The following is a 17,287-nucleotide window of genomic DNA, read 5'->3' as shown; positions in this document are numbered from 1 at the left end:
GCTCTGACAACAATACACCAGACTTCTCACTCATTGTAGACAGTCTTGACTCGGTGCAGATGATAAAGCGATTAGGTTGCACCCACTCCCTCACTAGTTTCCTACTCTATCCACGGTACTATCAAAATAAAGGCATAAAAGCCCCCCCCCCCCCCCCCCCCCCAAAAAAAAAAAAGAAAACATTACTTTTTCTCCTGATTATCCTTGCGCTGAGCAGATTTCCCAAGGACTAAAAAAATGGCTACAAAACAAAAAAGGTCTCAACGAAAAGAAGTAACTTGTCTTCTTGCACGCTCTCTCTCGCTCTCTCTCTCTCTCTCTCACACTGTCTCTCTCTCTCTCTCTCTCTGCGCGTGCACTCGGGCACGATAACGCAGCATCAGGAGCAGCTCAGATCTCGCGCTTCCACCTCCCAGTTTCCGGTAAACACTACCAGCTGCAACTTTTGTCCCCACACAGCTGCTGGTGGTTCCTCCTGACTCTCTCTCTCACCCACACAACAAGCTGGATTTATTAAAAGTGGAGTGGGCAGCTGGGTGATGTCATATCCGTGAAGAAGGGTCCCTCGCGTAACGTAGACGCAGCACGGAATTTCGCTGCATGTATCCCCACAAACTTTTTTCCTCCTTGCAGTGACGAGGTTTCTCCCCGCTGCCTGCCCCACATGGCGTGCGTAACGGCGGGGGCGAGTGGGTGGATGTGTCCTCTTCCTCCCCAGGAGAATACGGTTTCCACCTTCGCGTAGTGGACGAGGTGGCGCGAGCCCACGGGAAGAAACTTGCGTGATTTTTCAGTATTTTTTGTTTCCCCCGGTCGTGGAGGAGGAGGAGGTGGTGGAGTAGGGAAACACCGAAGCAGCAAGCAGAATGTGGTCGCTGTCCGTGGTCCTGAATCCGCTGCTGTTTCTGCTGCTGTTCGGATACTGCCCTTCGGTGGTGAGTTCACTGCCCTCACATTGCTCTTTAAAGAAAATACATAGGCTGCTAAACTTCAGCGAGAGCTAAGCCTGACGTGTAATTCCCCTGTTGTAAACTTCATTTAAATGGTGTGTGTCATTACGCAGGGTGGAGCTGCAAAATGACCAACACAAAAATGCATGCGAAATGTTTCCGTTTCAATGCATGTTCTGTTTCTTTTTTTTGTTTTTGTTTTTGCAATAGTATCTGCAACCTTGTACAACATTCGGCAACTATATATGGCACTCATGTGCAAAAAATGTTTGGAATAAAAACAGAACTTAAATTGGTGGCACCCCCCACAGCACTCATGTTTATTGCTTTACTATTGCTTACATCAACCACATAGCACTCCTATTGATCCTGGAGTATTTCCAGCCATATAACTCACTTTTAAGGGGAGGGGGGTTCAATCAATGTAAAGAAAAACATTGGTGAATTATATCCAGATCCCCACCCAGAGAGAGAACAAAAAAAACACTGAACATCTTGATAGAAGCAGGTTTTCTCTTTCCCTCTGTAAAAACTGGCTTAAACTCAAATGACTCATTTCATTTTGATGTGTTTTTTGTGGAAAGATAATTGCATTCTCTCCGTTTGTTGCTATACCCATCATACTCTGTTTTTCCAAATGTGATATCCTCAATCCTGCCAGTCTGAATCAGAATGCATTCGGTAGCATTGTCACAAAGAAGAAGGAGCAGCTTGCAGATCACCAAGCCATTTGGACAAGAACAATGGTCGATTAGGTTCATTCCACCCATGCAGAGCACAATCCCTGTGCCAGTGTCTTGATTGCAAAGCAGTGTCCTCACATATTTCCACACCACCTTGCTATAACTGAGTGTTGTGTGCAGAATTAATGCATCCAGGAAACGTTTACAGGCTAAGTCGATGCTCGAAATTGTAAAAAAAAGACCGGTTTAAAAAGTCTAAACCAAGGACAAAAACAAAGGAGGAAGCAGCTGTCTGGATTATTTAACGAGAGAAAAAGTCTTTGTGCAGAGTTCCTCATACATAAAAAAAAAAACCTCAGTGGAGAGTGCATCTGGCTTGGCTGAATCACAGATTCATTTTAATAAGAGGAAATGTGAGAGTGTGAAGAGGGGAAAAGGATGTGCGTCACTCAAGAGACAGAGGAGAAAGACCTTTTTAACAGATTAGTGAAACTTCTTTTTAGACGCCTCCCATTACATAGTAAGGAGAGGAAGAGCTGAGGGTGTTCTTCTTCTTCTTCCTCTGACTCTTTTATCCCATTCAGCTGTGAGAGAGAGGCAGATTCCAGCTTCATTCCTGGTGCATCAGCAACTCTGAACAGTGTCACACATTACCTCCAAATGCCTCAATGCAATTTCCCCTTTTTCTTCCTTTTCACTGTGGTTCTCCTCTGATCAGAGGTGGCATCTACTGTGAAATCTAAAATAAATGAGAATGTCAAGTAAGACTTTTAAATGAACATTTCTATAAATTCTGAAATATTTGTATCAGGACCAATCAAGCGTCAGAGCATCTATAGGATAGCTTTTTTTATGGGGGGGGGCAAAGTAGAGATAAGACAAAAGTCGTCCTGCTTAAGATACAATTAGTGAACTCTGGTGACGAATATCAACGTATCATGATTGGAAAATGCAGAGCTTCAATTAGTTTTCCCTGCTAATTTGAGTCACTGCGTCACCACTCTGTGACTCCTCGTGGTGGTGAATATAATATAATATAAACAGAGGTTAATTGGCTGAGGGGGAAGGTAATTATTTAAACTTCGGACAAAGTCTGACAGTGTTGAAAAGTAGTTGAAGTATGGTGCGTGATAAAAGGTGAAAGTGACACTAAACTGTACTGAATTAATTAATTTAAAGTCCTGCACTTTACCTTTATGGTTCCTAAATTGATTTGAATCTTTACCTCTTTGAGGAGATAAGTACTCTGTTTTAAGAGTATCCAAGGCCCACACAGTGAGCTGTACAGAAGAGCTAAGAGCTAAGTGTGTTGATGACAAAACTCATTACTTCCTGTCAAAGTGAGACACCTAAGCTAGTGTGTGTGTGTGTGTGTGTGTGTGTGTGTGTGTGTGTGTGTGTGTGTGTGTGTGTGTGTGTGTGTGTGTGTGTGTGTGTGTGTGTGTGTGTGTGTGTGTGTGTGTGTGTGTGTGTGTGTGTGTGTGTGTGTGTGTGTGTGTGTGTGTGTGTGTGTGTGATAAAGACGATGCACATAATATCAGAATATTTGTGTGTACAGAGAAGGCCTCTTGTCTTTCAAAAAAAAAATAAACACAAGTACATGTTTTTTTTTTTTTAAATGACACACTGGCTTTAATATTTTTCTCAGTTCCATAAAGTAAAAAATATATACTGGGGCGCAGATGGCCTAGTAGTAGCACACCATGTGCTGAGGCGATAGTCCTCCAAGCGGACTGTTCAGGTCCAAGTCCAACCTGTGGCTCCATTCGTATGTCATACTCCACTCTCTCTACCCGGTTTCACTGTCCTTTCTAAATAAATTCAATTGTAAGAACATTACTTTGGATTTGTCACAACCCCTGAATTAAAGACTTGTTTTCAGGGTGTTGGACATAAACCAAAGAGTCAGAGGAAATCAAATTTTGCAAAAAGAGTTATTAAACTATCACATTGAACATTGAACGAAAATCCACAAAAAAAAGAACTGCCAGATCCATTAGTAATTAAAATATTACAAAGTGAAACAACTGCAGGAGCTGTCAGGAGGATTACAGAGAGACAGAGAGACAGAGAGAGAGAGAGAGAAGGCCAGATTCTGCCTCCTTATATTAACATGCAGTGATCACTCCAACCAGACACACCTCAGGGAGAGAAGACTAAACCACAAGTAAACAGATAAACATATACACATTCTGACCAGCAGGGGGATGAAATAGCATACAACAGGATTCAATTATCCATTTGTTTCTGATCCGTTGAATCAAATCGTATCGAATCGTTCTGTATTTGAATACATCGTCTCTGAATCTGATCGTAGCTCCAGAGAAATCAGAAATCAGATCGAGCCATCTTGTAAAGGAGAGATTCACACCCCTAATTAGAAGTCTATTGTATTTTGTAGTATGTAATCTTGCCCAGAGACGGTCTTGTGTTTTTAAATTGTTTTATACTGTTTATAGTGTTATTATATTCTAATGATCTATGTCAAAATGTTTGGCACAAGACATTCTCTGAGAAATGCCTTCTCATTCTGCTTTGAACACTGCTGCGTTGCAAAATCACTATAAAGTTTGATATGATTTGATGCAAAAGCTAAAGTAGAAAAGACAGAGGAGTGGGGAGTTTTAAATCCTAAGTAGAAATAATATTGAACGTTTAGAACTAGGGCCGGGCGATATCTCTAAAAATGTTATCATGATAAAATAATTCATGTCAGTCGATAGCAATAATTATCTCGATAAATGTGAAATCATTATATCTTTATTATTATATCTTTATCTAGATTTAGAGGCTGTTTTTGCTCCTGAGTGAAAGTTGAAGACACCAGATGATCAATTGTGGGATAACCTTCTTTTCTGTCAGAACATGACAGACTATACTTGAACATTTCACCTTCATGAGCTGCTGGAAAACACTGAGAAAATGTATATTGCAATAATTACCACTGTCATTTTATTGGCCGATCATTGTCGTTTCATCGCCCAGGCCTATTTTGGACTACAATGCTAATTAAAAGTGTGGTCAGTGCAGGACATTTGTACACTTAAAAAAACATATATTATCAAAGTTTTCACCAGCAGAAAGCACTCTCTGAATAGTTTCAAATGTTCTCCTCCCTGGTCTGATGTCTTTGCATGCTCAGAGGGGACGTGATCTTTCATGGCTCATTCCTAACGCTCTGTAAACTCTTCAGGCTTGGCAGGCGAGGATGAATGGGAGGAAGTGGAGGAGGAAAGGTTCTCCTGCACTATGAAAACTCTTTTCTATCCATGAGCTTCAAAGGCTGCCGGAATCTAAAGTTCATGTTTTTTCACAAGTGATTCTGCAGTCGGATAGACTTCAAGAATGTAAAGGCGAATCCAAATCAAAAGTTGGTTGTCTGCCAAAGGAGCTGGTAGCACAGACAACATTTCGCCATCATCAGCGGTTAAAAGGTTGCCAGTACTTGGCTGGAGGCTTGTGTTAATTTCCCGCGCTGACAGAAAACAGCAGCATTGTTCAAACACTGAGACTGTTTCTATGTCTGAAAGCTATCAACTTTTCCAACACTTGAGCACTCTTTGATCAATATTTGGAGACAAACTATTTTTTACTGGGTACACTCTGACATTAGTTGATGGTGACGCATTCAAATATCTTATGATGCATAACTTTATGTTCTTTAAGCTTTATTCTCCAGTGCTGGGGAGCAGATTGAGCGTAATAAAAAGAGAGGGGAAAAGCTCCCACAAATCAGGTTTATCTGCAGCTCCCAGCAGGACTTTTGAGTTTCGAGCACAGGAAGAACTAGTGTGTAGAAACAGAAATCAGCTCTCGGGTTATTCATCAAGGCCTGGAAACTATTTACTGTATAGAGTGGAAATTCACTGGAGACTACGGAGGAATATCTCACGGCAAAAGCACTTTGAAAGACTTTTTAGAAGTCAGTGGAATTGGTTGGTGTCAAAGCATTGGTGTCAGAAGAATAGACGACTCGCAAGAAAGAAATTAGGAAACTTACAGAAACAGCTGTGTGTCTGCTATTTTCATGATATCATCAGTGCTGGGTGTATTCAGCCAGTCTGTCTTATCTGTGTGTGTGTGTGTGTGTGCTGTATGTTAAGGACTGTGCCTGTGCTTCTGTATACAGACCATCCGGCCAAAGGAGGGGTGGCAGGTGTACAGCTCGGCGCAGGATGCAGATGGGCGTTGTATCTGCACAGTGGTGGCACCCGAACAGAATCTGTGCTCCAGAGATGCCAAAGGCAGACAGCTCCGCCAGCTTCTGGAGAAGGTATGCACACACAGCACACAGAGACACACACACAGAGACACACACACAGAGACACACACACACACACACACACATTTGTGTTTACGTGACTCACTCGCACACATTCACTGTAAGCTACAAGCCCCCCTTAACTTCATATAAATTGATTTCTATCCTTATCCATGCTTCTTTGTTGCCATAATCTTCTGAGAGATTGCACCAGCCAGGTCCATAAAACCTGTTTTCCACTTCTGCATTCATTACATGGATGACATCAGCTCAATGGTTGCTTAGAAAGATGAAAACACCCCTGTTTTTTTTCTTCCCCACAAAAAACAATGCAGGCTACTGTTGACTGTTGATTTGGTGTGTTATCAGGCTTTATTATTATTTCTCATCCACCACCAAGGATTTCTTTTTTTTTTTCTCAAATAAAAGAATGCAGTGATATGATTTATTAAATGCAGCAGCCAACAGTGGGATTCCAAGTAGAAAAAAAACTTTTAATTCCCACAACAGAAGTGATTAAAAGCATTATCTACAAATAAACAAACAGCACAGCACCAGAGTCACTTTCCTCAATTAACAGTCCATATAAGGAAACGTTGCTTCAGCCTACATTTGAATGTTGTGTGCTGGAGGCTGTTCTCCGTCTTTCACTGTGGTCTTTGACACTAATGTACTAAGCTGCCTCAGGGCTTCAGTGAGGCCATTTCAGGATCTCTCAACCAGAGCCAGAAAAGTATGCAGAGCACAATGAGTGAGGGTTATGCCACTTTGCTAGCGATGTGCTCTGGCTAGCTACAATTAGAGCCAAAGAGTGGACAGATAGAAAGGACCACAGTTCATATTATGTATGCGTGGCCCGTAGACCTAGTTATCTTTTGTTGAACCTGAGAGAGGCTGTACACTGCTCCAACAAAATAAGGAGGGGGGAAAAAAAGCAAAAGAAGCTGTAGAATATCTTTTAAAGCAAGCAGTTACCTGCAAATAGAACAAGAGAAACCACATAGACTTTTTTTTTCTCAAAACAAAGACAAATATCCGTCAAAAAACCCAAATATGACTTCAAACTAGCACATTCAGGCTTTAAGCTTTAACGGGACTTTCAACAATCGTCCCCATTACCTCGGAAAATGTGCCTGAATGAAGCTACTAGCACCCTTGTCTTGGAAAAAAAAGCTGTTATAGTTATATATAAGTTATATTTTAGAGCCAGGACAGCTAAACGATCAGATCGCATCAGTGGTGTCAATTTCAATCAAATTAACATTCTTACAAACAAATTAAAAAAGTAATAAAATAAAGGGAATTATAATTAAAATGAGAAATTTTTGTCTGGCAATGAAAACGGAAAATAAAGTTAAAGAAAAGAGTCTAAAAAGTAGCACGTCCAGACATTTGAATTTGTTGTTTGTCTGACACAAAAAGGGTTTCTCATGGTGGTGCAGTGGTTAGTATCATCTCTTCACAGAAAGAAGGTTCGATGTTTGAGTCCCTGTTGTGTGTTGAGTTTTATGTTTTACCCTCCGTGTACTCCGGCTTCCAAAGACATGTTAGGTTAATTGGTGACTCTACATTGTTCGTAGGTGTGAATGTTTCTTTGTGTCTGTATGCCTCTGACTGACTGGCGACCAGTTCAGGGTGTACCCAGCCTCTCACCCAATGACGGTTCAGATCAGCTCCAGACCCGAGCCCCATAAGTGGTATAGATAATGGACGGATGGAAAAAGTGAATACCGTCATGTTTTCTCAATGCGCTTAAATACAGAAACTGTTAACGCCATTGTCTCAAAGTTAGGCTGTTTTGGGAAGTATAACTTAAAAAAAAAAAAAATTAAACTTACTAAAGAAACAGTGACTGTAAAAATACATATTTTGAAGTGTACATTTAGGTTGACCTGCTCGGTATTTCTTGTAATTCAAGTTAAATTAAATTGCTCAGAAATATTAATGGAACCCAGTAATACATTTTATTATAAGTTCAGCCTTCAAATAAAATAAAAACCAATACATTGGAAATGTTACTTTAAATGAGCAAAATTACCTGGCAGTGTAACAAGAAAATGTCATATGCCAAGTAGAAAAAAAAGGCAACATATTGAATGTCAAAGAACCCCTTTAAAAAATGACATAATATTATTATTATTATTATTAATAAGAATAAGAATAAGAATAATAGTTATTATTATCTTGTTATGAATGAACTGGTGATACTTTGGTCTCAGAATGAAGTCATGTAAGGACACATCTTCAGTGACACATTATATTGTATGAAATGTAGTGACATGTTATATTTTATTAGTATAATTTAACATAAAAGAGGTTGAAACAAGTGAAAAGCAAACTGTTGAGTAAGAAGAATTGTTGCCTTGATTTTAGATTTCATCTCTTTATATGTTGCTATTTTGCAGTGTAATGTGTGGAATCTGAAAAAGACATCAGATGAAATGGTGCATGCATGATGTTTGTTGTGGTTTTCATCTGATAAAGAGAAAAGTATGTTTAAAAAAAGGAGAGAACAAGAGCATGAAACAACCCCATGACTGAGTGAAATCCATTCCAGGCTCTATTCAGCCCACACATGGATGGTTAAAAGACAATCTCGTGGAGGTCAAAATGTTGATTTGTTCCTGGAGAAGTTAGAGCATGGCAGGCTACCGAGCGGCTGAACATGGAGGACATTTTAATCTGGCTGTGGACGGGAAAATCAATGACGTGCTGTTTCATTCTTTTCAAAAGGTGCAGAACATGTCGCAGTCAATCGAGGTGCTGAACCTTCGGACGCAGAGGGACTTTCAGTACATCATGAGGATGGAGAGCCAGATCAAAGGGCTGCGCTCCAAGTTCCGTCAGATCGAATCGGACAGGAAGACGCTCGTCAACAAAAACTTTCAGGTATGTTTTTGTTTGATGTTCAACTTTGTGTGAAACATCACAGAAAAGGGGCTGTGAAAGGATCTCCTCTAAAGAAACCTGATATGAATCTGAATGGATACCTTTACGAGATCAATACAAGTCTACCACTGCCAGCGAAGGACAAAAACTGTCTCAAAAGTCAGACAGGCTGTGAATGCAACATCCAGTATGGACTACTAAAACGCTCCGGCATGGAGGAGATGTTTAAAAAAAAAACTTCTTAACAGCTCAGCAGTTTTAAAGTGCATATCACATGAAGGTGTAATATGGTAATGCATCAAAGAGGACTTGACCTTTGTTATATATCACTATTTTTTTTAACTTATCTCAAGTGTTTCCAACAGATATTTCCACAATTTATTTTAAATTATTCAAATAAAATTATAACATTTGTTTGCTTTGTCACCTGGCTTATATATCAGCGTGAGGGACGTCGAGGAGCTGATTCTGTATGCTGATCCTACTTTTGACTTTTTTATTCGAGATAAAAGATAAAACAAGAATGAACTTGCTTGATGAAACCTGCTCATGTAAAACTTTTAATACCTAGTCATTGTAGTAATACCTAGTTAAATTATTCTAGTTTAATGATTGACAAAATGTTATCTGCAATGGTAGGTGCTTACAATAAAAACAGCAACTCCCATGATCCCACACTACTTCATAAAGTTATCAAACTACATCATCTTTTATCAAAGTTTCTATTGAAGGAGCCCTTTTAGCAGAAGTAACATCCCGTGCCTCAAATGTATCAGTTTGGATTACATTAATCTCTAACATTATGTTGAACATCATGTGTCCTCAACCTGTCAGAAATATGACCTACTGACTCCTCATTATGGACCCCACTGAATAAAAAGTCAAAGTTAGAAAAAGATGGACTGCCACTGAGATAAATTTAGCTTTTTTTTCAAAGAACAGAGGGGATTTCCAGTCGACGTTGTAAACACTGTCAGTAAATAACAGCAATTATAGGAGCAAATGATAATCATCACCATTATCATCCATCAGTGAAATTTGTTTGGGACTTACTGGAGCCTCCCTCCTCCTTTCACTGGGTGTTTTATTATAATGCTATTTTTTTTTTTTTAAAGTGTAATTGTGTTTTTTTTTTTTTTTTTTTTTCATTTTTATGTAAATATGTAAGACTGACAAGTTGAACATCTTTTCATGATGATCAATTTGGCAGAAACAAAAAATAATAATCTTGATGATATGCAAAACAGAAGATGGCAACATCTGTTCATATTAAGTATTGACCTGCCAAGAAGATACAGGTTTAGTCATATAGCAACATATCTGGCATTGATTTGTTGATCTTTGAGTCTTCTCTTTTGAGTTTTCTGAATTCTTCTTTGGTTGAACATGTTGCCAATGGAATAAAAAAAACAGGACTGACCATCCTGCCAGATTGAGATATTTGATGAGACAGATTGTTTATTCTTGGTGCTTTCTAGGAGCTAAAGGGCAAAATGGAGTCCCTGCAGCCGCTGATCCCCGTCCTGGAGCAATACAAGACAGACGCTAAGCTCATCTCCCAGTTCAAAGAGGAGATCAGGAACCTGTCTGCCGTGTTGATGGGTATCCAGGAAGAGATGGGCGCCTACGACTACGAGGAGCTGCAGCAGAGGGTTCTAAACCTGGAAAATCGGCTCCGCAACTGTATGAATAAACTCAGTAAGTCGTTGCAGGCGGAGAAAATGTAGGCATGGTGACCCTAGATTATGCAGTGACACAAGGGATCATAGGCACATTTATTGCAGCTGCCAGCAGATTGGAATTGTAGATAGAGTATAGGAGCACAATGAAACTGTCAGTGGAGGCAGAAATAAGAAAAAGCTCTATTACCGGAGTCAAAGAAACGTTTTCCATGCAAGAGCTAAAAGGTGGTGGTATCATGAAACTTTGTGTGATGGAGGCATCGACAAAATCAAGATTTTAATGTTTACTTTATATGCCTGTCTTTTTAAAATTCTTATCCCTTTGGTTCCTTCTTTGCCATAATGCAATTCGGCGCTGGAAAGCAACGCTTCCTTTTCTCCACCCACTGAGGTTTAACTCATCTAATAAGATCAATTTATGCCTCCAGAGCAGCTCTGCCTCTGATAACGGTGTGCATGACTAAACTCCAATTTGCCAACTGCCAGGTTATCAACACTGACGCAGCCTGTCAAAGTGTCAACGTAAATAGCTGACACGTGAATGCTAATGGGATGTGGCTGGAAGTCTGTCTGAGCTTTGAGATGATTACTTGAGCCTTGGTTGTGCATAAGATTTGATTGATTAGGTAAAAGAGCAGTTAAATACTTAATAGGGGAACTTGCAAGCTTGTGTGGAAGTGATAGCTTACTGTCATTTGGCACAATTAAAGTGTCTGGTAAGATGAATTAAGTGCAGCTCGAGTACTTCAAATATTAAACCATGTGGGATAAATATTCATACTGCTCTGACACATAGTAAAAAGGGTTTTACTGCTAGTTTAACTGGGACTGCTTTTCTCCTCTCTGTTTCAATTCTAAGCATGTGGTGTTCTCCAGATACTGAACAGTCCAGGGGCCAGTTTCACAAAGATATTTTAAACTTTATATTTTAAACAATATATATCATCGCCCTTACTTGTGTACAACAGGTGCAATAACTGAATTGCTGATACCAAAACTTGAAATTTTGATTAAAAAAAATACAGCCCTCTAATCAAATATCCCTTCGCAAATTGGCTCAACGCGTCACAACTTTGACTCCTCACGGTGATGCTCATGCTATGAATGTGGTTAACATGAAGATGGAAATGAGCTAGTACAGCAAAATATATTTTCTCTTCTGAGACTAATGTTATTTTGGATACTGTTTAAATTCTATCCTAAGAAAAAGTGTTAAGTGCTAATGTTTAAGAACCATCTTAAACATGCCACCGTGCCCTGAGGAATTCATGAACACACACGCTCTTTTTCTTATTTGTTTGTCTCCCCCTCCACAGCGGCTTACATAGTGCTGTGAGCAGTCATTGAGCTAATTGAAAAAATCACAAATTCCCTGGACCAGAAGAATTATGCAGCTGGTGTTTTTATTGATCTCAAAAAAGCATGTGATACAATAAATCTCGACAGATTAATTCATAAATTAGAACGGTATGGAGTCAGGGGGGTTGTATTAAACTGGCTGAGGAGCTATCTACATAACAGGCAACAGTTTGTGAAGTTGGGTGAATACACGTCATCTTGTTTGGACATTGCTTGTGGTGTCCCCCAGGGGTCAGTGTTGGGCCCAATTCTTTTTATTCTCTATATAAATTATATATGTAAAACCTCAAATATTCTACAATTTGTGTTATTTGCAGATGACACAAATATTTTTTGTACGGGAGAGGATTTGCAGCAGCTACTGGAGTTAATTACATCTGAAATGAGCAAATTAAAAAGGTGGTTTGACAATAATAAATTATTATTGAATTTAAGCAAAACAAAAATCATGTTGTTTGGAAATTGTAATTTAAATAATGACGTAAATGTTAAGATAGATGGTGTTAATATTGAAAGAGTGTATGTAAATAAATTCCTGGGTGTGACAATAGACCACAAGCTCTGCTGGAAACCTCACATAAAACATGTTAAATCTAAACTGTCACGTAGCATCTCAGTCCTGTGTAAAGCAAAGCATATATTGGATCACAAATCATTGCATATTCTCTACTGTTCAATGATCTTACCTTATTTAAATTACTGTGTGGAGGTCTGGGGGACCACTTACAAAAGCTCACTGCTACCACTAGTCACACTTCAAAAACGAGCCATAAGAACAATCAATAAAGCAGGATATTATGATCACACCAACCTCCTGTTTTTACATTCCCGTACTATAAAGTTCATTGACCTAGTTGACTATCAAGTGGCACAAATCATGTTCAAAGCAAGGAACAAACTGCTACCAGATAATATTCAAAAACTTTTTGACAGAGAGGGGGGTTATAATTTGAGGGAAAAGTTACATTTTAAGATGCTAGCTGTTCGCACGACTTTAAAAAGTCAATGCATTTCAATTGGTGGTGTGAAACTGTGGAATGGTATGAGCACGGAGCTAAAGCATTGTCCAAACATGATCCAGTTTAAAAACATGTACAAAGCAATGATTTTCAAAAGGTACAGGGATGAGGGTGAGCTTTAAGAAGGAAAAAATATATATAAATAATAGTAATAATAGTATAGCAAATTGTATATAGATAGCTTATAAGAAACACAGGAATTTAATTTAATAAATATTAATTATTGAGCTGTGGAAAAGGGGTAGGATTAAATAAGTTTTATACTTCTTCCTACTCCTTTTCAGGCATATCAATTGAATTTATGTAATTTTCTTTTTCTTTTTCTTTTTTGTGAAAAATTTGAACATTGTTTTTTGTTTATTGTATTTTCGTGCTTTTCATTTTGTTTTGTATTTTTGATATGTTTGATTTTATTTGATATGTCTGAAATAAATTTAATCAATCAATCAAAGCAGTAGTTACTTTCTCAACTATTGTTTCTGTCACCTAGCAACGCGCGCTGTTGCTTTTTGCTCGTGTGTGCTCTGGGTCCTATCTGAAAGGCCCATATTTCTTTAAAACGTGCCTATGCAGATCTAAAACTAGACAAGCCACGATCATATTGAAGTAGTCCAATGCTCTAAGATGTATTTCTGTATTAGCATTCGCTATAAAGCTGTCTGTGTGCATCACCAAAGCTGTGTGATGTTTTCGCAGCATGTGGGAAGCTAATGAAGATCACTGGCCCGCTGACAGTCAAAACTTCAGGGACCAGATTTGGAGCGTGGATGACCGACCCACAGGCATCTCCGAAAAACAACAGGGTGAGTGAATGTGCCTCGCCATGTGCTGAAATACCTTTTAGAAACAGTGAGGGGTTTAATGATTTACATACAACAAAAGTCTCTCCTGTTGTTCATGGAGGACAGATGTCAAACAAATCACATCGACCACAAGTTTTTGTGCACTGACTGCTGAGATCAAACATAAAACTTTGATATTCATGCAGATGTTCCATGATTCCATGATACACTAGTTAGTGAATAGGTCGGATGAGGAGAGTTTTTATCTATTTTGTGTTACTCACCGTACTGCAATGTGTGTGTCCTTGAGGCCAAATAAAACATAACGGTGCCATCCTTAAAAGGAATTAATGCCATTATTCTTTCTGTCAAAAAAGGCCCCAGAGGCCGAGTGTTCCATACATTTCAGTTCAAAGACTTAGTGACGAGAATGCTGCTACTGAAGTTAAAAACATGAGTCAAAAATAAGGGAGCACGGCCTCTTTAGTCGGTATAACATAAAAGCATTTCATAACTTTTCTTCTTGCTTTGAACGTTTCCTTTTTTGTGCAAGAGTTTTTGAACTTCTTTGTTTAAATTCATTTGTGCTATCCAGCTAACTCCAACCAGCAGTGCTCTTTGTCTTCCCTGCCTTTTGCATGATGCTTTGCTCTGTCTTGGCCGTTACAACCAACTGTTATTTAATGTAACAGAAAAAAGTAGATATTTGTACTGTGTTAGCTGCCTGCTTGTATAGGTACACATATGGATACAATACGAACAGTTGTTAAGCTGTTGCCCCTAAGATGTCCAAGATCTCAAGCCTCCTAAAAGTCAGCCGGTTTTTACCTCATTTGTATAAAATTATTTTTTAATGAAGCTGTTTCTTATTATTGTATTTTCTTATTTGTCTATTTGTGAGGGCATGAGCACCAATGGTACAGAAGCCCTTTTGTTTTTCATTTGGAAAAGAAGTTGCCAAAGTGTGCCAAAAGAATCACATCTTTAAGGGCCTAAACATGTAACTCTGTAGACACAGCAAAGATTTGCATTCCTTAAAGATCACCCAAATGGGTGTTTGAAAGCCTTCATGGTGCCCCCTACACATTTCTTGATATAGTATGCCACGCAGTGTGTTTCACCTAGATGTACAACATTTGGTATTTGTATACATTATTTCCAGAGCTAAAAAGGTCCCAAACACTCAAAGTTGTTAACACATCAGGAAATCTAATATTTTCGTTTCAAGTTGAAATTCAGGTGTATTTTTGCCCATGTCCAGGTGTCACACTTGGACCAGCTCCTCTTAGGGGATAAATCGGATAAAGCTCAAATTTGATGGGAAGCTAAAGGAGACCTTGATGAGGAAACGTTATCAAACTTGTGTAGATAGCTCAAATGGCGTGGCCTTGGCGAGCCCTCGAAATGTCATGTTCTGGGTTTAATGAGCTGAAAATAAATATCATAAAATGTTACCTCTCCTACTCCCTGGTTTGAATTTATTGACCATTTGGCTTCTATAATTTTGTTAAAAAGACCTGTATTGGTATCTTGTGAGTCAAATGACATACCGTATTATCAGGATCAGGATGTTTGAATTTAATTGTGACTAAATGTATAATTAAAAAGTTGCTGTCACAGGTCCTTGTTTGTTAACATCACAGGAATTTTGTATGTATTTATCTGTCCTCAGGTCTGGTACATGGACAGCTACACCAACAACAAGATTGTAAAAGAGTTTAAATCCATTGCTGATTTTGTGGCGGGAGTCGAGTCAAGAACCTACAACCTGCCATTCAAATGGGCAGGAACCAACCACGTGGTGTACAACGGCTCCCTGTACTACAACAAGATGCAGAGCAACATCATCGTGAGGTACAGCTTTGAGACGGGCCGCGTGGTCACACAGAGGGCTCTGGAGTCGGCGGGTTTCCACAACGTGTACCCATACACCTGGGGGGGCTTCTCCGACATCGACCTGATGGCGGACGAGCTGGGCCTGTGGGCGGTATACGCCACCAACCAAAACGCCGGGAACATCGTCATCAGTCAGCTGAACCCGGACACGCTGCAGATCCTCAGCACGTGGAACACGGAGTACTCGAAGAGGAACGCCGGAGAGTCTTTTATGATCTGCGGGACGCTCTACATCACCAACTCCCACCTGACCGGAGCCAAGGTATACTACGCCTACTCCACTAAAACCTCCTCGTACGAGTACACAGACATTCCCTTTCACAACCAGTACTTCCACATGTCTATGTTGGACTACAACGCCAGGGACCGCGCCCTCTACGGCTGGAACAACGGCCACCAGGTCCTGTTTAACGTCACGCTTTTCCACATCATTAAAACTGAGGATGACTCTTAAGTAAAGTGATAAACTGTAAATGTGAAAGAAAAGATAAAAACCTGAGGAATTTGATGGTTACGCTTGAATGTTCTTAGATATTTCTTATTTATTTATTTATGTCAGTTTCTAAATTCATTTGGGGAATTTAACAAATGTAATCATCAGCAATGCACTTTTTCTTTTGCCTGTTTCCAGATGTAAAGATAATCAATCTCAGCATTCTCCACATGTGAACATGACACGTTGAACGACAGCACACAATTAAAACAAATTGGGTCCATTATTAAACAGACAGCAGGCAACACATTTCCGACTAAACTACAGCACTTTTACCCTTTCAACTTTCAAAAGAACAATGAACTTCCAGTTATTTCTGCAGCTCATTTGTCTCTTTAAAATGAAAGCTTTTACAAAATTAAGTCTTCTTATTTATAATGGTTCCCTCATCCAGAATTGCATTTATTCATGCCCTCCCTAATTTATTCATATTTTGAGCGTGTTCGCTAATTGTTCGTTTTGTTTCCATTCTTTCCCCTCCATTTATTCATCATGGTCTGCTAATTTATTCCTGCTTTTCACAGCCCCCCATTTAGCTTTCAATTTCTTTGTACTTTCCCTTTTAAAAGTTTGCTTTGCACTTGACCTTGAACAAGACAATGAGAAATGTGGTGAACCATAATGCACCTGTAAAATTGCTGTACTTGGCTTTTTTTTGTGTCCATAAATCTTCTCAGTCATACAGGTCATATTGTGTCTTGTATTTTGAACTATTGAGTTAAAATTGACAGAAAATCTGATCATGTTTAACTTAGTACTTTGAGATATTTGCTTTTTTTGTATCTTCAGCGACAGTTCGTATGCCTTATTCAGTGCAGTTCAAGTTCTGTAAGCCCAGGATAACCGTTCTCGTGCATGAATGTTGGCTATCCTAATAGCATTTCTACTGTAACTGTATATCTGTGTATTTTGTATCTGCACAACATCCCATTCTTCTCCACTCTACAGTAGCTATTAATGGTATAAGATTTATACAGACAGCAGTAGATAACTTTAATAAGCATTCATTTCTGTAAATAAGATGTTCACCTAAATAAAGTATCGTTTTCATTAAGTCGGTGATCTGGGTTTTGGAGTTTTTGAGGTAAAGTTGTTTTAACTTGTTTATGAAAGGGAAATTCAGTGTCCAAAAGAAACACCAAAAGCCCTGAAAATACACCAGAGAATAAGTACAACACAAGCAAGGATCTAGAAAGGAGGAAGAAACATCAGTAAGTCGAACAGCTTCAAGTCTGGTAGGAGACAGGTGATAACAGACAGCTGTTCTTGAGAA

General features: G+C 39.2%; 1 protein-coding gene across 1 annotated transcript; it reads left to right on the top strand.

Moving 5' to 3' along the window:
- The first annotated feature begins 362 nt into the window (after window positions 1–362).
- On the top strand, window positions 363–17,068 carry LOC110004153 (noelin-3). Its single transcript, XM_020659734.3, has 6 exons — window positions 363–935; window positions 5,763–5,906; window positions 8,628–8,783; window positions 10,262–10,481; window positions 13,540–13,646; window positions 15,298–17,068. Exons 1-6 carry the CDS (start codon window positions 867–869, stop codon window positions 15,973–15,975), a joined length of 1,374 nt encoding a protein of 457 aa, XP_020515390.1. The 5' UTR covers window positions 363–866; the 3' UTR covers window positions 15,976–17,068.
- The last annotated feature ends 219 nt before the right edge of the window (window positions 17,069–17,287 follow it).

The sequence above is a fragment of the Labrus bergylta genome, chromosome 4 (assembly GCF_963930695.1).
Source record: "Labrus bergylta chromosome 4, fLabBer1.1, whole genome shotgun sequence".
NCBI classification, from domain to species: domain Eukaryota; kingdom Metazoa; phylum Chordata; class Actinopteri; order Labriformes; family Labridae; genus Labrus; species Labrus bergylta.
Note: the sequence above shows the minus strand (reverse complement) of the source record. Positions and strands in the feature narration are given on the sequence as shown.

Excerpts from the sequence above, each read along its gene's own strand:
- LOC110004153 (XM_020659734.3), top strand. The coding sequence starts at position 867 with ATGTGGTCGCTGTCCGTGGTCCTGAATCCGCTGCTGTTTCTGCTGCTG. Across the intron at positions 8,784-10,261 it reads TCGTCAACAAAAACTTTCAG|GAGCTAAAGGGCAAAATGGA; the intron begins GTATGTTTTTGT and ends GGTGCTTTCTAG. Across the intron at positions 13,647-15,297 it reads CATCTCCGAAAAACAACAGG|GTCTGGTACATGGACAGCTA; the intron begins GTGAGTGAATGT and ends ATCTGTCCTCAG.